This window comes from Aulonocara stuartgranti (genome assembly GCF_965226115.1).
Source record: "Aulonocara stuartgranti genome assembly, chromosome: 18".
In the NCBI taxonomy this organism is placed as follows: Eukaryota; Metazoa; Chordata; class Actinopteri; order Cichliformes; family Cichlidae; genus Aulonocara; species Aulonocara stuartgranti.
Genome location: NC_138954.1, coordinates 7,813,427 through 7,830,294, shown reverse-complemented (window position 1 = coordinate 7,830,294; position 16,868 = coordinate 7,813,427). Strand labels below are relative to the sequence as shown.

The following is a 16,868-nucleotide window of genomic DNA, read 5'->3' as shown; positions in this document are numbered from 1 at the left end:
TTTGTCTAACTAATCAACTCAGCAAGTGAGTTCGCTAATGAAGTCTTCTCTGCTAATCAGACAGGTGGAGTTTGGGTTGTAAAACAAAACCTGCAGAGTCTTGGCTCTCAGTAGCACACTCAGCTCTCTACCTGTAATTTAAAAAATGCAGCATCAGCAGGTATTAGGTATGTGCTCTCTCTTTTGGGCTTAGATTTAGAGTTTGTATGAGCATTTTTCAGGTTACCTCCCATGCATTTAAACATTACTACCTGTAACGATAACTGAAAAAACGTAGGTACACCAAAAGCTGTAATTTCTAAAAGATAAAAGAAAACACTAAAGTAGGCAGGTATTTATTTCTGATCAAATTCTTGTGTTAATCCTTTCAGATTGTGGGATTCATTATTCTGAATATGACTTATTTTTGAATACACGGACAAACAGACTTTCTAGCCTCGAGTAATAAATGATTGCTCTTTACTTACCGTCCTTCATGCTGTGAACAATCCTGCTGCTTTCATCACACTTCACCTTCTACTTTCTCTCATCTCGCTGTCAAGCTTTCCAGCGCAGACACAGGCTTTACAGATGTGCTTTGCGAGTATGCCACTCATTTCCAGTCTTGGATAAAATTCTCACCTGACAGCGAGACTGTCTTGTAGATTATCTGAACATGTGTGTAAACGGACGCCGCTGCTCATTCGGCTGTCTGTCTGGAGAGCGCTTTTGGAAAAGGCTGTCACAGAAACTGGCGGAGATGGAGTGTTGAGTGTCAGGTTGGATATGATACGATCTGTCTCACTGTTAAATTGTCTTCCTGAAAATTTGTCTTGCACATAAAACAGGTTGTGGCAGATTATTACAGCAGTCTAGACTTTTTTTCAGCGGTGCCATTTGCTTGGAGATTTATGCAAGCAAATTAGCCTAATTAGCATACATGTCAAAGCAGTTAATCCCAATAAAAAGTAATTTGTCCTTTTTCATGGTTTTTCTCATCTTCTTCCCTCTCTTCTCATTTTTCTTGCTCCTACTCCAACTTCCTTTTTCATCGATTCCTCCTCTTTCCCGTTTTCCTTCCTAATCATTCTTCATGTGTTTCTTCTCACCCTTGTCTCCTGCTCTCTCAATCTCTCACCACCTTTTCCTTCTCCCTGCTTACTTTTCTTCATCTCTTCTTCCTTTCTCATCTTCCTCTTTACAGGACTGAAGACTCAGGCCTTCTGACCCATAAGGACACCCTCCCGGTTAGGTCTTTGGTGCTGGGTGACATCCAGAGGCCAGGGTCGGAGGCTGCCTACCGGGTGGGACCACTCCGTTGCCATGGAGACAGTAAGTCTCCATAACTGCTTGGTTACAGCAGACGGAAAGCTGACAAAAATCATCCTATTTATAGGTTTTATGTGACCACATATCATTATATAAATGACCACCTGGAAGGCAAAACAAAGCTCTCTATCGCTGCCTGCCAGTTGTTTTTTGGTTGTTGTTGTTTTTATAACAGGTTTGTTTAGCCAAAATTCTGGATGGTTGTTAAATAATATGCACTAATGACTTGCCGTCAGTGTCCTAAATCTGCCATACCAAATGTCCACATTGCACAAGTATGCCTGTCTGCAAACTGTAGAATAGAGCAGCATTAAAGCTTAACCATTTAATCCCAGCCCATGTATTTTAATTTGTTTAAATGCTGAATTTGGGCAGTGTTTTTGGAGGTGTTAAGCATCAATATCATTGGTTTAGACGAGTTAAGTTGTGGTCATGCATTAATTTGGACTGGTTTCTGAAAAGTTAACCATCTACTTAATTGGTTTGGACAGCTTTGAACAAGTTTTAACATTGTTTTCATCGGTTTGGACAGTTGGTAGGAAGGGCTTAACGATGATTTCATTGGTTTGGACAAGTTTCACTGGGATTAAACATCTATTCCAACTGGATATGTCCCATTTTAATCAAAGCCTAACCTTTGACATTGGAGAATTTCATGGTCTTCACCGTTCTGAAATGGTGACATTTTTAACCAATCACGAAAAGAAATACATAAAGCAGTCTGTTTTATTGTACACTTTGATCCTGGAAGCAGGTTACAGATATGATTTGTCTACAAGATATTTTTAAACATGATGATGCTCTGACTTGGACTTTGCTCTTTTTAGAAATCCAGAAAGTCTATTCAAACACGTTTGTTTCCCTGCTTTTTAGAGGAGGTCAGATGTTTGTGAACAGAAACAGAAGGTTGACAAGCTTGTGGCCCATTTTGGGCAGCTTGTTGGAACTTTCCCTTGAGATCTCAGTCATGTGACACAGATCTATAAATTCTGGAAGTAATGCCATTTCCTTAATGTAAAAGATGCTGAGTAATAAATTTAAAAAAAAAATAGACTAGAAGTTTTAGTATCAAGCTTAGAAAAAAGGATTATGTGTCTAATGTTTAATTAATTATGAATTAAATGGATTCTTATGGGTTCAGCACCTCCTCCTCCTTCTAGCTATCACTAACATAACTGTTACTAATCCATATTTCCTTTTAAGTCTTCATTCTCTGTTAACTGCTTCTCATTAAGAATAAAATACAAGGTAAATCAAAGTCAAAGTATCGCACTGACTTTGTTCTTCTTTTCATTGATTGCTGTTCCAGTCACAGTGTAAATGCTTCACAACATTGATAAATAAGTGTTATGAGCTACATTTAATGTTCATGACACAATGTTTTTATCATGCTTCTTAGAGAACTTCTGGAATGCCGCATTTTTCGACAAGGAGACGTCGTACCTGCACTTCCCCACCTTCCATGGAGAGCTGAGCGCCGACATCTCCTTCCTTTTTAAAACCACGGGCTCCTCTGGTGTGTTCCTGGAAAACCTGGGCATCAAAGACTTCATTCGCATCGAACTGAGCTGTGAGTACTGTAGGAGCTTGAGGGCACCAATTTAATGAGGATTAGAGTGATGTGTCACTAAAACCTGGAACTTAAAGTTTTAATCTGGATTTGTGTAAACCCAGAGGTTAAAGACTTTATCTGTGTCAAAACTGTCCTGTAGGCACAAATATTACCTTTTTAAAACATCACTGTATCTTCCTGTGTCTTGCACAATCTGAATGCAAACAAGCTACATTAATTTGACACAAGGATACCATTTGTAACTTTGGCAATGGTTTGCTGCAACATTACCCTCGATTCTTCCAGGACACCGTCAAACCTAGCTGCAGGAAACCGAATAATGACGATATCTGAATCATCGCAATCATCATCCCAACAGTTCGGGATAAAGTCGAGTACCTGAACTCAACCTTACATGCAGGAATTTTAATTCCAAACAAAAATAAGCTAACACTTTATTTGTTTATGTTCTGCCCAACTCTGCTCAGATCAGCTGTGTTTGTGGCCCAAAGACCTGCTGCCAACAGGGACACTGCAGAGCGCCCTCTGGTGGACAAAATGTGCAGCATCAACAGTCATAGCATGGCTAAATGGTGTTTCTCTTCTTTACTTTTGAAATTTTCATTTCTAAATGCTAGCTTTCTGTGCTACCTGCAGAATCTTCTAGCAACTTAATATTTAATGAATAATCGTTTTTGAAAATATTTAATTTAATTGAGACATTTAGCCAGAGGAAGCCAGAAGAAGAGAACTGTGGCACAGTCTTTGGCATGGCTATGGACATCACTTTTTTTATTGTGCAAAAGGACAAGAATGTGATGGTAAAGTTGAAAATGCATCTACAGAAACAACTCCATTATGCTGCTAACACAGCTTTGGCGCTTTGCTAACATCTGCACAGACAGCATGCTGATGCTCAGTAGCCAAGAATACAGTGTGATGTTAAAGCTGAGTGAACTGTAGCCTGTAGGTTTATATTGTTAAATACTAATTATGAGACAATGCCACACAGCAATTAATTTGTATGCACATAATGTCTTTGATATGCTGTTTAGCAATGGTGGTGATAAATGATTGGTACCAATGTGAACCCAGTGGAAGTCAATAAGAGAATTGAACTGATAAGTTGAAATTCTTCTTTTCCCTCATCTAATGGCAACCCTGGTTTACAGAATGAGTGTACCCTAAGAGTTTAAACTAAAAAAAAGTTGAACTTTGAACTCAGAAGTGTCACTCCATGCTGGCCATCAGACAGAGTGCATGTTTAAGTCATGTGTCCATCTTCTATATACTTTCTATAGTATCATTTAGGAAATAGCAGAACTACACTCATGGATGCTCATTACTTTGCCTACAGCACTGCAGTGCAGCAAAGTGACAGGTACACATTTATGAGCCAGTTTTATAGTCACTTTAGTTTGAGGTTAGTTTGCAGTGTTATCGCTGCACTGCTTTTTGCATTTTCCTAAAAAATTGATTTAAAGGGACACATACACAGCTGAATACAGGGACACTGCTGGAGCAACAGCTTTTCTCCTCAGGGAAATCACTGTCAGCGAGGTTGTTTCAGATCTGAACAGTGTTGCTTTGTTGGCAGCTGCCTCAGATCACTCTGTAACGCTGCAGCTGGGCCTGAGAACAATTTCTAAATGAAGTTACTGCAGGATATTGTTTCATCTTGTTCTGTGCTCACAGAGTAATACATCTTCTCCTTCCAAACCATGAAGGATGAGAGTTTGTTACACAACTGCCATCATGTCTTTTTGTTCGAATGAACACCGCAGGAAGCTTTTTTTCTCGCGGATGTGCAAAAAGGTGCAGCACTTTAAAATGTGATTACGGTAGACTTTTCACTTCCTGCTCAGTGTTACCAAAACTGCTTCCCTGGCTTCTGTCAGAGCTTGGTGAAAGGATGATCTATACCATGACACTATAGATTTATCAGCCAGCTAGGATTTAGTTACAGCCTTTATTTCATATATCATATATATAGATCTGTGAGTTGCTTCATCGTGTGTGTGTGTGTGTGTGTGTGTGTGTGTGTGTGTGTGTGTGTGTTGAGAAAAAAAACCTGAGTGTTACGCACTATGTGCTTCAGCAAACAGTGACCCTGCTCTGTAACTTTACATGGCCTCCCACTTCACATGGCTTTGACAGTTGGTATGGTTACTAAACACTCCCACTTTGCAAAAATAAAATTTACAGTTGATCAGTGGATATCTAGAAGGAAAGAAATTTCACAAAGTAACTTGCTGCAACAGTAGAATCCTGTTACAGTATAGAAAATCCTTTATTTCACAAATGGTTATGAAGACAAACTGGAGAGCAAGGTGCTTCGTTTTTTTTATACCTGTGGCAGTAGAATTAAAAACACCTGAATTCAAAGTCCATGATGTATAATTTATGATACTCCAAATGTGTTCGTCTGCATACGTGTTTCTGTTTGCAGGGAACAGAGTGGCACTTTCACCCACTACAAGTGTGCTCCCAGGCCATCCTCCAAAACCCCATCTGTATGTTGGGGCGTGGATGACTGATGCGTCGGTCAAATGCTGATTGGTTGGCAAATGGACCGGAATAGGGAAGGGAGTGACAGCAACTTTACCAAGAATTGGAGAAACTTGAAAAATCTTGAACTTGACTTGAGAAGAAAAAGATTTAAAACAATACAGCATGAAAAGTGGAGACAAACACTCAGTTTCACTTCAGGTCTCTATATATTCTAACTTCACTGCTTCCTGCAGCTGGCTGATAGATGTACAACAGATGGTCTCTGCAGGTTGTTGGACAGACTGTGACTGAGGTGTGGCCTAATACTTTTGCCTGTATAATGTTACTGTATTGGGTGACTTTTGTTTTGTTGACCCACTCTTTGGAATATGTGAATTGGGAGCTGTCTGGGAGCCGGTCTGTGAGTCGTTTGGTACTGGGTTGCGGGAGTTGAGGCTCAGGTGTGAAATGTTTGGTTTTCAGGGTTTTTATCGGTTTTCAGTGTTATTTTGTTATCGTTTTTATTGTTAACTCTGTTTTCCTGGGTCTTTTCACGTGTGTTATGAATAAATCTTCTTTTTTCGGTACCGGTACTAGTTTTATTTTGTTGTATTTATCCGCGACACCTTAAAGGCCAGTCCGTGAAAATATTGTCGGGCATAAACCGGTCCGTGGCGCAAAAAAGGTTGGGGACCGCTACTCTAGAACATTTTTTTTTATTGAATTATTTTGTTCGTATTTAACAAAATAAAAATGCAGACATGAGTGTACACATTAGTTTCTGACTACTAGTGAAAATTGTTTTCTTTTAATTCCCTCACTGAACTAACACAACCAAACCCTCAACATGTTTGTGCTCTCTGCTCATATTGCCTTCATATTAAATCATTTTTGCTCTGTAAAGAACTTATTTTAACATTGCACACAACAATAAACAAATCCTCCCTAACAAAAAAAGTAACTTCAAGGGTCAAATTACATTATATTTCTTCACATCAATATACGGGCTGAAAGTAGAGGTGATGTGGGCCCTAAGTGGCCCCCAGGGCGCGAGTTTGAGACCCCCGCTATAGAGAGTTGCACAATGAAATACACAGATTTTAGTTTGTTAGTATTTACTAAAAGCTTCTTAAATAATATGAGGTTGTTTCTAATGAATTGTTGTTTTTTTTATTTTAAAAGGAGGACCCTCTTAAAGCTTAAGGTCATTTACACAGAATACTAAAAGACTCTTATCACAAAATAATCAGTCTAAATTTTAACAGCCTATGAGTTTTGTGATTTAATTTATATAATGATCCATATAATCATTATTAAAAAGCGTTCTATTAATCAGTTAATGAAATCACGCTGTTTTCCTGTCCCTTGCTACTTTTTCAGCCTCCACTCAGGTGGTTTTCTCCTTTGATGTTGGTAACGGCCCACTGGAGGTTCGTGTGGAGTCAAGCGTCCCGCTGAATGACAACCGGTGGCATCGGGTCCGAGCAGAACGGAACGTGAAGGAGGCATCGCTTCGACTGGATGAACTTCCTGTCGCCACGCAGGAGGCGCCAACTGACGGACACTTCCACCTGCAGCTCAACAGCCAGCTGTTCATAGGTGAGGATGACATGGATGCATTTGCGCACAGTTTTTGTTTGTTAATAGTAGTACTGCTGGTTTTGGTGTCTTTTTTTTTTATGTCTCTTTTGTTTAAAGAATTCTCTGTCTCCATATATTCCCCTGCACTTCTTTAGAATATAATATACGTAGTCTATATCTCAGACAATATCTTCTTTGTTCTCCGGGGAACAGTAGTTCAGCTCAGTGTTTCTGTACTGCTCCTTCTAAAGTCTGCTTTTAGCTTTTAGTCCTTTTCTTTCCTCCGTGTCCCCGTAGTGTGCCAACTCTGTGCCTCCCACTTAAGTTCACATCAGATGTCACTGTATGAATTGTTGTACTGTGCAGGGCTATTTCTGGTTCCCAAAGGCTGTGGTTTAGAACATTTCATTCTCACGGTAGCTTGTATAGCCATCTGTGCCAGGAAGTAGAGTTACCTCAACTTTTAGCTTTATTTTAAATGTTTGGAACCCGTAGGTTACAGTTGGCATTGCAGAGACGGAAAAAGTAAATTATGGAAAAAATACGGACTCGTATTTGCATGTGTAGCATTAAATAGTCAGCTGTTGAGTTTTAATTCATTCTTGAGTGCCTTTGTGTTCTTGTTGCTGTTGTGTTTTTGTTCTCGCTATAGTTTGCTAAATTCAGGCACACGTTTTCTGGATTTATTTGTTGGTTCATCCTCCACAAATTTAACCTTAATGAACAATAAAAATTTGTGTTCAGCACATTAAGCCGAACACTAATTAGTAATGCATGTTAGGATTTTTGTTGTGTTTTGCAGAATGGTTGGTGTGTGTCCTTCCGACGTTTAGGCCAGGTGCAGGATAATAGATACAGTGCACAGACCATTTTATTGGAGTGTTTAGCTGGCAAATATCCAATGTAACAAAGAAGTTCTATTGTTTACGAGGAAAAAACCCCACACAGAATTAAATTGTGCTGATATATATATATATATATATTCTTTCAAACATCCCTGAAGATTAATTATTAATAAAAAACAATTCTGTTGGTTTTGTCGAGCCATTTTTCACAGACACCAAAATGCCCAGCTGCTGTTAGGAACCAGAGAGTTTTATTGTGTTAGTTTGTTGATACCTCGTATAAACAGTGCAGTTGCTCCTGTAGAGGACCGGCTCTCAAACAGACGGCGAATAGATCCACTCAGGGGGTCCTGATTACCTTTAGAAAATTTATATAATAAAACTAAGTTAAAGGAATATGAATGAACCAAAAACAAGAGCTTTTTTTTCAACCAGTATCTGGATTCTTAACAATTTAAAAAATCATGGCGCTTTTTTTTCACACACACTTCTTCATTGACTGATTATTGTCATCTATCTCACATCCACACCACAAATTTAGAAGCACCAGTTAACCTTACGTGCAAACTTGGAGAAACCCCTCACAGGTGCAAGCAGTAGATGCCAACTCCAGAGAGAGAGGGCCAAGGAAAGATGCTGACTACTGCACCATCAGAGCCTATACGAGTCTTGTTTTTTTGGCTTCTAAGCTAACGTTGGGTGGAAAAATAAATTTTAAATATTAGTAGTCCACTTTTTTTTTTTTTACTACTGTTTGTATAAATCCTGTTGCCTGATCATTTCTAAAAAGGTGGGAGAGACTTGGTGGGAGAGAGTGTTTTTAGAGGCTCCTAGAAAGCTAATGCTTGTTTTTGACCCTAAAGTGTGTTTCACAAGTGCAGCCTATCAGCTCCACTGCAGGATGTCTATGAAAGCCAAAATCCAGCCAACACTCGGGACCAGTTGAGAGATTAAGTAGAGGTTTTACAGTCTTTTTTTGATTTGCGCTCTAGCAGTTGAGCTCAGTTGAGATCTAGAAGATAATTTTGACTAAAGTTGCTCTTTTCAACTTCTTGGCGCTAGGTCAAATAAACTGTGAGTGAGATTTTTTTTTAAAAATAAAATTTAAAAAGTATAAGAGAAGCAAATCTTTTTTTCTTTTTTCTGATTATTTTCTCCTAATTTTGCGAGAAATCCTCCTAGACTTGGATTCAAAGGCAGGCCCCACATCTGGTTTCCTCTTTCAGAGTCATACTTTAAAGGAAAAGAAATCATCTACAACAGAGTGCTAAACTGTTCTTGGCCAGATGCCACCAGCTCTTCAGCATTATTGAATATGAAAGTGCTGAGGCAATGGTTCTGACCACTGAACAATAATCACAATAAATAAGCATGCAGTAGGGAGTTGTGATTATTTATATATATACACACACACATACATAGCCCATGGTGTGATTTCTTGCAGCAATAAATAAACTGCAAAGAACTCTAAACCTCTAAGTTATTAATTTCGCAGTTATCTTATTAACCAGCTACAAACTTCATCAATGCCGCAGCCCTATTCAAGGTTCCTTATTTGTCACATGCATAGTTATATAAGTATAACACACAGTGAAATGTAACCTGACATGCTCCTCAACATGTGCAAAAATGGGGGGGGGGGGGTAGAGGAAGAACATTATATGTATATATATAGTATATACATTAGGTGAATGTGCAGTAGTAGCAGCAAGCAGGTGAATTCTGTACATTAATAGGAATAGGCAATCTGACTATTTTAGAGAATAGAAAAATAGAATAGAATAGAAAATTTAACTTACAGCCAGTACAATTGTACAATTCAAGTCTTATCATTCTGTAAATATTTAGTCTTTCACTTCTTACCAGTAATCACACTGAAGGGAAAACAAGCCAACAAACTCTGAAATTGTCTGATGGTCACAAGAACAGACAAATCAAGGAGAATATAGATTGGCTGCATGTGTTTAACCAATAGGCTCTTTGTAAATTAACTGCACCTCACCTACAAAGCAGAGCAGGCAGAGAAAAATATCTGCTGTCAGTTTGCTGCTTCCTATATAGCAGCTGTTAAATAAGATAAGATAAGATAGCCTCTTAAAGTGCTATAAAGTCTGTGATCTCTCTTTACGAATGGTCATGGTCAGTTTCACATGAATTCTCCTCAAATCAGCATCTCTTTATGGCTGTATATAAATCACCTGACCCAACCTGTCCCTCTCAAACAACGTAACTCAACCAAAGACATTAATAGAGGAAATAATTACAAAGACATCAGGTTTCGGTGTCTAACCCCCTCACCCTTCAAACAGTCATGGCGGAAGGTTGCTCTTTCCTGAGTGTGGTTCTGATAGAGGTCACTTCCTGTTAAAATGGAGTTCTTTATCCCCACATTCACAAAGTGCTTGCTTGATCAAGCTGTGCTGTCTTTTTCTTAAAATATAAAGAACATCAAGATTACTTTTGCAATAAACTGACAGTAAATTTAAAAAAAAAACAGGTGGTTCATACTGTAGCTTTTCTTTAAACTGCAAGCAGTTATACTCTACTGATTATACTGATAGTTTATGTCAGTAATTAAAAAAGCAGCAGTTGACATCAATTGATACCTGGATGGATGCTAGCTACATTACCTGGTTTGTTGTTGGTTCTCTTTTTGTTTCTATGTTGTATTTTATTGGCTTTATTTGTGAATTAATGTTTTAAATATTAGCAATGATGTTGTTGAGCAGAAGACTCAAAATTTGGCACCAAAGTAAATAAACTGATTAATGACTTGTAATTGTTGTAATTTATTTATTCATTTACGCTGCTTTTGAAGGGCAAACACATTTTGCTTATCATCAGTGACAGGGTCTTAGATATGCACACCTTTTCCAGCAGTTTATTTATGAGAGATTTTTCTTCACGTGTTTTTTTTTGTTTTTGTTTTTTTTCACAAACCTCAATTTTTTTGAAGACGGCAGCATTGCTCCCTTACTTGGATGGATCTACATTTTTGGCGCAGGTTTTACAAATGCCTTACCTGCCACAGCCCTCCCATTTATCCGGGCCTGGGACCAGCAGTAGGAGTAAAATGGCTTGAGACCCCCCCAAATCACATTTTGAGTAATATTTAAATGAATGCCTCGTGGCTGTTGTGGGGCTATTTGGCATCAGCTTAATAACACGTGCGTCCAGTTTGATTTTCTATGAAACAGCTCAGTTGGTTATTAGCCATACTACCAGCAAGGCCTCAAGGATCACGCCTAGATATGTCTAAAAATTTTGGTCTGGATACAGATCCCTCAATAAATTGTTCAATTTTGTTGGGGGTTTTTTCCCAGTAAAATTTCGGTTTATTTACATGTGCCCCTTTCTTTTTTCCTATCACCATCATCAGATCAAAACTGTAGCTATATTGTCCGGTTCTTTGGTTTATTAGTAAATATATGCTAAAATGGATAAATAAAACTAATGACATTCCCATCAACCCTAGCTGTACTTTGAATTTTGTGCAAATTTGCATGCTAATAAACTACGATTAAGATGCTGAACATTAGTTGCTAAACATCAGCACGGCAAGCTGATGTCAGCATTTCTCTCACCACCACGGTGCCTAAATACATCCTCCACACAGCTCCCAGCATGGCTGTAATCTCATATCTTGTTTTTTATTAAGCCCTCCCTGACAGCTGGATGGCTCCTTACTTCTACCTCTCATCCCCCCAGTTTGTACCAAACCATCTCACTTTAAAAGTTAAAAATATCAAACCTCTATAGGGTAATATGTCATCCAACACGTTTCTTAAAAGATATCATTCAGCTATATTACACTCATAATAATCCCCACAATTATTAATAAGATTTTAAGTGTAAAACGTATATATGAAATGTAACCCTTTTAGTGTCTTGGCAAGGGGGGTGACTTTAAAGCAGTGTTCAGATTTCTCTCTACATCGTCAGTATCTCACCGCGTCCCTCCTTGTTCACATAGTATGAAAAGCTGAATATTAAGTTATTTGCATTCACAAGCCTCAGCATGGGCGTGATTACATTTTCAATCCATTTTACCCCATGAATTGTATTTGTAAGACTCCATTTGTAAGGCAAAACTGTTCTATTGTGTAAATTACAAGCTCCTGTGTTGGTTTGTATAAATTCACAAGCCATATTTCAATGTATGCTGTACTTATGTGCCATAATCCTGCCTTGCTTTATAAGGCAGCGGATTCCATTGTCTTGATTAATAAGCCGTGTTATTGCCTTGCATGGATTTATAATCCCCAGCATGCTGTTTGCGTTGGAGGTGCTAAAAATCCACACACAGCAATTTAAAGTGAGCTCGGCAATTAGCTCAGCAGAAATCACTTCCTTTGTGAAGGTTAGAAGCAGTTGTTTTGTTTTGTTTGGATAGCTGAGCCTTTGTATATTTGTGCAGCATCACTATCCACCAACTGATGCACAGTTTATTCCTCCATGCTGGGATGTGTAGATGAGACTCCATCCTCTACAAGGATTTTCAGGATTCCTTTGATCTTCCCTTCATATCCCTCGAAATGCAGCTGCATTGGCACTAGATTGTCCTATTATAGACAGTGCGGTGTGCACGGTATCCTGTCAAGTCAAGGTTGTTATTTTTCTTCGAATCCTCTTTGAAGCGCAGCTTAGTGGGGTTTTTTTTTGGGGGGGGGGGGGGGGGGGGTTTCGGTGCTGTGTTGATCTAAGTTATATGCTTTATACGAGGCATATTCAACCTGCATGTTAAACCAGTGATGACAAAATACTTTTTTTTTTTTAAACTTATCATTGTTCACTAGACTGTTCATATCCTGTTCATCAGAGTTCACATTACAAATGTTATACACAAAACAACAATTTGTAAACTGTAATTCCAGCAGAGGAATGGACAATTTGAGGTTAATTCAAAGTGTTGAACTGGCATTGCATAACATTTTACTGGAACTCTCAATATGAGGTCCAAAGACATGCTGATGTAGGTGGAAGTCATCATTAGGCTGAAAAAAAAAAGAGGGATAGCAAAAGTTTTATCAGAGGTCAGCTGATCACTGCATACATTCCTAAAATGAATGAATGCAATGACTAGCACAAGAACACCAAAAGGCCTGAAAGACTTATGTGGATGATCAAAGAATTATTTCCATTGTTTCCATTTCCATCTAGCTAGGTTAAAAACACTCATTAGAAGGATAGACTTATCTTTGTTAAGTTCAGGAGATGCCCTCATGAATGATGATGATGAGGCTAAGGATACAAAAAAAGTATGGGCAAAGAGAGAAAAGCTCATGAGCCAAAGCATACCACATCATCTGTCAAACATGATGGAGCCAGTGTTATGGCCAGTGGAACCGGTCAACAACTGCTTATTAATGACTTCTTGAGTGAATTCTGAAGTGGAGAGCTTTTCTGTTTTCTGAATATACCGTCAAAGAGACAAAACGGTAATTTGTTTAATTATTCTGCTCAGTATTTTCTCCCTGTCTATGTTCCATCCTTCCTCTCTCATTTGTTTTACTTGAATTCAGAATTTATTTCTTTTTTGCAGGATAAACGGAGAGAAATCATAGCCTCCAGTTGCAGTTTGCACTGTGTTTTTCACACTTTAACCATTGCTCAGCAAGAGTCAAGTCTTTGCACACGAGTCAACATCTTCCTTGCAAACCATCACAGCAACCCGCTAAAGCAATCACAAGGAGGTTTTCAGTCCAGCACTGTGTACCATTCGGTGCCCAGTTTCACATAGCAACTGCCAGAAACCACTTAGCAACCAATCAGGGATTGAACCATTCTTCCCTAGCAACCCGTAGCTATCAGAAGGCCGCAAACAGGTTCCTAGGCATGTGTGATTATTGCCTAACTTCCAGTGTTTTTTTAATTCTACCATTTTTGCTGCTTTTATATGCCTCGGTGTTCTATTCAGTAAAGATTATAAAATATTCTTACCCTCCAGCTTGCTCACACAGTTATTGAGTAAAAATGATCTTGCCAAAATTTCGAGATGTGGCAATGATTATTTTGTGAATCAGTGTTTATCAGTGATGGTAAAAAATACTTGCTCAAACATCTGAAAGTTTCTTCTCAGTAATGAGTAAATTGAGAAACTGTTGTATAAGGAACAGTTAATGAGTGAAGAAAGGAATAAACAGGCTAACAAAACTGTATGTTTCCTTTTTTATAATTGCAACTTTACAGACTCTTACTGTAGGGGTGGAATAGACATCAAATGTAAAGTGTTTAGGCTGAACATATATATAAATTGCCATGTTATCTATATGCTCTTTTCATGTGTGCAGCATAAGCAGCCCACAAAGCACATATAGTGTTTGATGATTGTTTTGTTCGCCATCGCTCAAGCGGTGCAGGTCAGCTCATCCTACAGCATACTGTTTTTGGTTGTTTGTTTTTAATCTGTGTTTTCAGAAAATATCCTGGTTTCATATTGAGATTTTAAGTCTTTTCTCAGAGCTGTGCTGTGCTTTTGCTCCTTCTTAGTTTAACTTTTCTTTTTCCCGCGTTTTGCTTGTTGAGCTCGATGTTCAGGCTTGAACACGCATCGGCTTTGATCTCCATTTCACTAATTAATTTCTATTCACGCTCATGTCGTCTCACGTGTCCAGTAATACACAGGATCCAGACGTATAGTAGACACTGAAAATGTCTTGTTAGAGCTGATGCATTTTTGATGGATATGAGGCTGAAATTCTCTTGAAGGTCTTACTCGTAGCTCTGCTCCTTTGGTCAGAGGTGGAGTTTATCTGCATTTCAATTCTTTGATGTATGCTTTGATCCCCACATCACAAATCCCTCATTATGCTGTTTAAGTGTTTTCTTTAAGCAGCGTTTCCATTTGATGTGAAGACTCTGTAATCCTTGTTGGAGCTGAAGTTGTACGGCAGGATGTTTGTTGAAAACCCTCACCGCTCTGATAGCCTCCCTGGTAGGAGGGTTTGTTCTTTAATAACCTCTCCTTGCTGCTGTTTTATTGCTTTGATCAGAGGTGGTGGTCCTCAGGGATGCTTTTTTGCTCACTGCTACAGTCACCTCTTTCACTCTCACACACTGCCATTTAAAAATTTCCTGCGCTACTAAAGCTTTTCTTTTGGCTGCCAAACAGAAGCGGAGTAAGATATTTCCGACATCTGGGGTTTTTGACGTGACAAAGATGAGTGGAGCACTTAAAGCTTGGATAGACGTGAAAAATATCCTGTTTAAATGTTCGTCCTGAAATATGAGCGTCTGTGTCGGTTTCCTCGAAAAAATATGCATAAAACTCAAGAACAGCAGATAATGGTGACTGAAAATGCACTTTTGGGAGAAACATCAAGTCAGCAGATTTCTGATTTGGTTGCGTGGAAGCTAATGATTGTAATTGTATAATTCTGATAAAAGTTTTCTTTCACTTACTGGATAAATATTTGAATGTATCTGAATTTAATAAAAATGCACTTTAAAATATATTATTCTATTTTGCCAGCTTTCTGTGTCTTCATCTCTTCAAAAAAGCAAAGGACTGAAGGTCATTGGTAATACTAGGAGCCATAGGAAACCTCTTAAGGGGACAAAATATAGAATTCCTGATAAATGAAGCTGAAATAATTAAAACTGGTGGTCATAACTACAAAAGACATAAAAAACATAAAATTCTTAACTGTGTGAATATCTCCCAGGGCTCAAATTAGTGTTTGGTAAAAATGACTTTTATGTGTGCTGGGTGTTCTTCCTGGAACCTTTAGAAACTTTATTTAAAGTGGCCAAACTTGCTTCCTGTTGGGTATTTGAAATCACTGTTGTATAATAGGCCAGCTGTGAGCTGTAGTTTTAATATCAGAGTCACAGCGTGAGATTGTGTTAGTTATTTTAGTTCTTTTATATTGGGTTGTTGTTGTTGTTGAAGGCCAGTTTAAGATGACTACATAGGTTTTGTTTTTTTTAAACTGTGCTTTCTGACTCTCAGAATGCAAATCTACAACTTTTAAGAAATCTTCTTAATAGCTAAACCTTTACATGACTGAATGGAAATTTTATAAAAAATGGTGTAATAAGTAATATGATTCTTAATCTTCTTAATCTCAGCATGGCCTGAGATTAAGAATCATACTGATTAAGAATGTCAGCATGAGCCTAAACTCCCAGTTTTTACATGTGAAACTCTTGACTGAAGAAAATGTAAAAACGTTTGTCTTTTGTCAGGATGTCCAGAAGGCATATTTAAACACGTGACAGCAATAACTGTCACAATTTTGTATGTGTACGCCTGTGTTTAATAAGTGCAGAGTAAAATGTTCCAATACATTTACAGCTGGAGATTTGTGGGTCGGGACACATTTGCAGTTAAAGAAAGGTGTTTGCATATTGTATTAATTTGAATCACTATGCAGAAAACTGTGGTACAATAGCTGTGATTATAACACTGATTAAAATGTGATTACACTGTAAGTCTGACCGCTGCAGGGTTGCATTGTTATGCAAGTGAAGGCGTCCAAGTGTCTAACCTCTCTGAGTGATTATTTAAAGAGTAACAGTTGAAAGGATGACAGGATGACTGGATTGTAGACATTTGAATCATGAACAATGACTTCCAGGAGAGTCTGTGAGGATTCAAATGACTATTATGTTGTGTCAGAAGCAAGTTTCATATTATGCGGTGCTTTGCTGGTTTAATCATTTATGGGAGTTGTATCAGAGCAAAGACGGAAGGCCTAGACAAGACTCTAACAGAGATCAGTGACTTGTTGGTGTGCAAAGCTGCTGCTGAACAACAGGACATTGTCTCCTTCTAACTTTGACTGCAAAGAGCTGCTGAGTTAGTGCCTCGAGCGAGGTAATAGATCGACTCTGATCTATGTAGAAAAAGAGGGGTTGTCTTATTTGAACTATGTGAAGAATCGGTGACCGTGTAAGATCTCAGAGTGAGTGTGTAACAATGAAAACAAGGTTTAAACTTCCACTAAAGAGAGCATGCAGAATGCCCTGTTAGACAGGCAGACAGATGGATGATAAAAGTTACGTCCCCCAAACTGTTTCCCACCTACAGTTTGTTGCTTCATTGCTGTTTTATCGTTGAGTCATTTCATAAAAACTTTTGACAGTTTGGA

General features: G+C 38.4%; 1 protein-coding gene across 2 annotated transcripts in view; it reads left to right on the top strand.

Annotated features, from left to right (window-relative positions):
- Positions 1-16,868, top strand: part of LOC309693827 (contactin-associated protein-like 4) — a 139,816-nt gene that overhangs the window by 104,147 nt on the left and 18,801 nt on the right. For both annotated transcript variants that reach the window (XR_014272738.1, XM_082513397.1), the window contains exons 16-18: positions 1,184-1,311; positions 2,708-2,878; positions 6,731-6,949. Coding sequence is in view for 1 of the 2 variants with exons in the window: in XM_082513397.1 (XP_082369523.1) it covers positions 1,184-1,311; positions 2,708-2,878; positions 6,731-6,949 (518 nt within the window). In the remaining variant the exon portion in view is untranslated. The remainder of the gene's footprint in view (positions 1-1,183; positions 1,312-2,707; positions 2,879-6,730; positions 6,950-16,868) is intronic.